A 4,318-nucleotide genomic window follows, 5' to 3' on the forward strand; every position below is an offset into this window, starting at 1 on the left:
AATGTTTAATGTAAGGAAACAGCCATTGAGAAGTCTATGTTTACATATATATGTCTCTTCTTTAGTTTTTCTTTATAGTGTCATCACCTGTATTCACATGTACCATAGTTTAACATGACTGTGTTTAGCTTGTATAGAGAAAGAGAAAGAGAAAGAGAGAGAGAGAGGGGGTGGAGATAGAAGAAAATAGAGAGAAGAGTGTTGTTTATTAACAAAGCTAAAACAAATTAAAACTGTAAAAACATTCATCAAAAATGTATTTCTATATTTTGTTCTGTACTGGGAGAGTCATCATGCTAATAATAAACACACTCACTGGTTTTCTTTCACTTCTTTATCTTTATTTGTCAATATTTCTATAATTGTTAAGGTGGCAAGCACATGGAGCAAAAATGCTTAGCAGCATTCATCCATCTTCACATTCTGAGTTCAAATTTTGCTGAGGTCGATTTGGCTTTTCCTCCTTTCAGGGTTGACGAAAGAAGTACCATTCAAGTACTGGGCTTTATGTAGTCTACTATCTCCCTCTCCCAATTTCAGGCCTGGCAGAATCGTTAGCACGCCAGACGAAATGTTTAGTAGTATTTTGCCAGACCCTACGTCGTAAGTTCAAATTTCGCCAAGGTCGACTTCGCCTTTCATCCTTTCAGGGTTGATAAAATAAGTACCAGTCACGCACTGGGGTCAATGTAATCGACTTAATCCCCTCTCCCCAAGCTGCCCTTGTGGCAAAAATTTGAACTCATCATCATCATTATTATTATAAGATTTAATATGGTAAAAGAATCAGGAAAAAAATTGTCAATTAAAGATATTGGAACTGAGAATTATTGGTCAGTTTTTGGCAGATCTGAGAAGATGCCATTATGGCATTTATTTGGTAATTATCAAAATATTGATAAACAATTAAAACAACAATTAAAACAAAAAGAATCAAAGTCAATTTAGTTATTTCTTTCTTCCAATTATTAATTAATAACAAATGAATTCTTTCATGGGGTAAAGAGGCCATCCACAAATAGCTTTTGCCATTCACTTCCATTGGGGTACTCAAATTCTTTCAGGGAAGATTCCTTCATCTCAGAACTGAATCCTGGTTTCTGAAAGTCATAAAACAACAATACTGAAACATCTTCCATTTCAGAAAATTACTTATGAATATTAAAATCTATGGGTCTGTATAAGCAGTCGTTGTTGGTGAGGGTTTTACGAGGTCAGAGTACAAATCCTACCACAACCCCTTTTAGTTACCTTTTTATGAGATGCAGAGGAAACATTGGGTCTATTCTTTGACATTGTGGTCCCCCACAATTAGAGTAAAGGGGGACATAAGATTTAATAAAAAGATGGTGATGATGATAATGATGATGATGATGGGAATGGGTAATGATGATGACAATGGTGATTATCATCATTGAACATCCACGTTCCCTTTTGGCATGGGTTGGATGGTTTCACGAGATCCGATGGATACAAGGTGTGCATCATGTACCAATGTCTACTTTGGCATGACTTCCGCACTTGGCTGCTCTTCCTAATGCCAAACACTTTACAGAATGTACTGGTTGCTCTTGTGTTTTTTTTTTTCTTTGTGGCACCAGCACTTGTGGGGTCATCCTACAGCCTACAAAACGAAGATCCTCTTTGATTGAGTGGGCTGCAGTAAAGAGGAAAGTAGATTTATGCTATGGGGCAAAAAGATTAAACTGTGAAAGAAGGGGTCAGAATAGAATAGGTTTCTTGCTGCAGAGTAACTACGCAGCTACTCAAATTATAGATGAGAGGGTGAAAGTGGTTGGGGTGGAACTGGAAAGAGATAAAAACTGTGATGATTGGGAATCAGAGTGAATGCTGAAGGTATGAGATGAGTTGAAGTAACAGCAGACAGAAGAACAGGAAGTGTGAGTGGGTCGAAGTTGCAAGAGTGCTTGGGAGAATGAGAGATGGCTAGAGATAACAAATAGGGGAGAGGGTGAATATTATGTGTCAAGGGATGATAAAGAATGATATGTGTCAAGGGATGATAAGTAGGGGCAGTTGGGAAGAGGGAAGAGTAGGTGACAACTGTAAAAAAACTGGGTACGGTTAAATGTCAATCAAGAATACATGAGTTGGAGGGCAGGTAGGGGAGAGGAGATAGTCTGTTGTACTTTATATATGAATGTGTGTGTGTGTGTGTATGACATATGAAAGCAAATTCTTCAAACTTACTAATGGAACTTGGTAGTAACCATTCTTTACTTGAACAGGATTCAAGAAATGTTCATGTAAATGACTTGCGTATTCTACAACACTGAAATAAATAGAAATAGTATTGGGTTAAGATCTGATTTTGTTTTTCCCGATGGCTATTTTCTGAATGTTTGTCTATCACTAAAGTCAGCAAGCTGCCCTGAATTGTTAGGCAAAATGCTTAGCAGTCTTTACGTTCTGAGTTCAAATTCCACCAAGGACAACTTTGCTTTCATCCTTTTAGGGTTGATAAAATAAGTACCAGTTGAGCAGTGGGGGTCACTGTAATTAACTTAGCCCCTCCCCCAAAATCGCTGGCCCTGTGCCAAAATTTGAAATCAATATTTGTGTATCACTTGTTTTTTTTTAATTTTTTTTTTTTGCGATTACAGTTTACACAAAATAAAACAAATGTGTGTAGAAACTTCTAAGTGTATGAAATGTAAATTTTTCATATTTGCACAAAATTAAAATGTAAATTTTATAATTTAAATTTATAATTTATAATTTAAATGTAAATTTTATAAAATGTAAATTTTTCATAGTTGCACGAAATTACTGATTTGTATAAGAGGGTGAGTTTAGTTGATGGAATCAACTAGGAATAGCTACAGGTGCAGGAGTGGCTGTGTGGTAAGAAGCTTGCTTCCCAACCACATAGTTCCAGGTTTAATCCCACAGTGTGGCACCTTGGGCAAAGTAATTTAATGCAAATTAATTTGAAAATACAGCATTTAAAACCAAAATTAAAAATTCCACAAGAACTTTCTTGACAACCTAATATTTCTTTATAGAAAAATAAGTTCATAAATAATGAAGTGTATAAGCCCAAATAATTAATATATATACTATATGATGATGATGATCATCATCATCGTTTAACGTTCATTTTCCATGCTGGCATGGGTTGGATGGTTTGACTGAGCACTGGTAAGCCAGGAGGCTGCACCAAGCTCCAATCTGATCTGGCAGTGTTTCTACAGCTGGATGCTCATCCTAATGCCAACCACTCTGAGAGCGTAGTGGGTGCTTTTTACGTGCCACTGGCATGGGGGCCAGTCAGGCAGCACTGGCATCGGCCACCATGTTTGGATGGTGCTTTTTATGTGCCACTGGCACAGGAGCCAGTTAGGCGGCACTGGCATTGGCCACAACAACAATCTCCATTTCTGATTGTGATTTTGATATATATTTTTTACACACACACACACACACACAGACACACACACACACACACTAATATAACAAGCAGAGAGCAGAATTGTTGGTATCATGTTTATTCCCTGGTTTACAACTGTTTCAATAGCATTTTGTTGATGGATGACAAATCACATAAGTTGGTAAACATAGAGAACAGTAATACTCTTGTAGAAATTATATAATGTTATATGATATTATATAATATTATGTAATGAAATACACAGTGTGTGTGTGTGTGTGCATGTGTGTGTGTAGTTATAGACATTCTTAGTTTGTATTGCAGAAATGGAACTAAACAGAGAGAACTGGATTACCTGAGTTTTCCCGAGACACAAACGTAATCAAACATTGAAAGGTGTTGTACCAACTCACACAGACCAACACCACCAGCATGCGGACATACAGGAACTGTACAATGAGAGAGAAAAATATACGGAAAATAAAAGAGCTGGAATATTTTTCTAGAGGTTTCTGTGAGTGAACAAGATAAATAATTAATTCTTACAGATACCAACTTAAAAATAACTGTCTCAGTCTTATGTGAGAACCATGGACAGTGACTCTTTCTCCTGATGAAACAAGATTTTGTGAAATAATTTTAAGTTGTTGTTGCCTGAAGCTGACCTGGAGTAGAGAAGGTATGTCATTGAAGAGGTCACGGATGTCAACAAAAGGACTTAGGCAATCACAAACGATTGATTGATTAATCAAATGATCAATCAAGCAATTGATTAGCTACTTGGTTAAAAAGCTAGTCAATTTATGAATAATAAAGAAGTGAAATTGAAACTGTGTGTGTGTATACTTATATTTGGCATAATGACCCTCCCAAGATGCCACAAAATCTGTTTCAACACAAGAGTTCATATCACAAACCTTGTAAACC

General features: G+C 36.5%; 1 protein-coding gene across 1 annotated transcript in view; it reads right to left on the bottom strand.

Moving 5' to 3' along the window:
• Positions 1-319: 319 nt before the first annotated feature.
• Positions 320-4,318, bottom strand: part of LOC106875757 (mitochondrial enolase superfamily member 1-like) — a 25,983-nt gene continuing 21,984 nt past the window's right edge. Inside the window, exons 13-15 of the mRNA XM_052969896.1 lie at positions 3,747-3,846; positions 2,212-2,293; positions 320-1,100 (exon numbers count right to left, since the gene is read on the bottom strand). Coding sequence (XP_052825856.1) covers positions 993-1,100; positions 2,212-2,293; positions 3,747-3,846 — 290 coding nt within the window. The 3' untranslated portion in view covers positions 320-992. The remainder of the gene's footprint in view (positions 1,101-2,211; positions 2,294-3,746; positions 3,847-4,318) is intronic.

This window comes from Octopus bimaculoides, chromosome 8 (assembly GCF_001194135.2).
Source record: "Octopus bimaculoides isolate UCB-OBI-ISO-001 chromosome 8, ASM119413v2, whole genome shotgun sequence".
In the NCBI taxonomy this organism is placed as follows: Eukaryota; Metazoa; Mollusca; class Cephalopoda; order Octopoda; family Octopodidae; genus Octopus; species Octopus bimaculoides.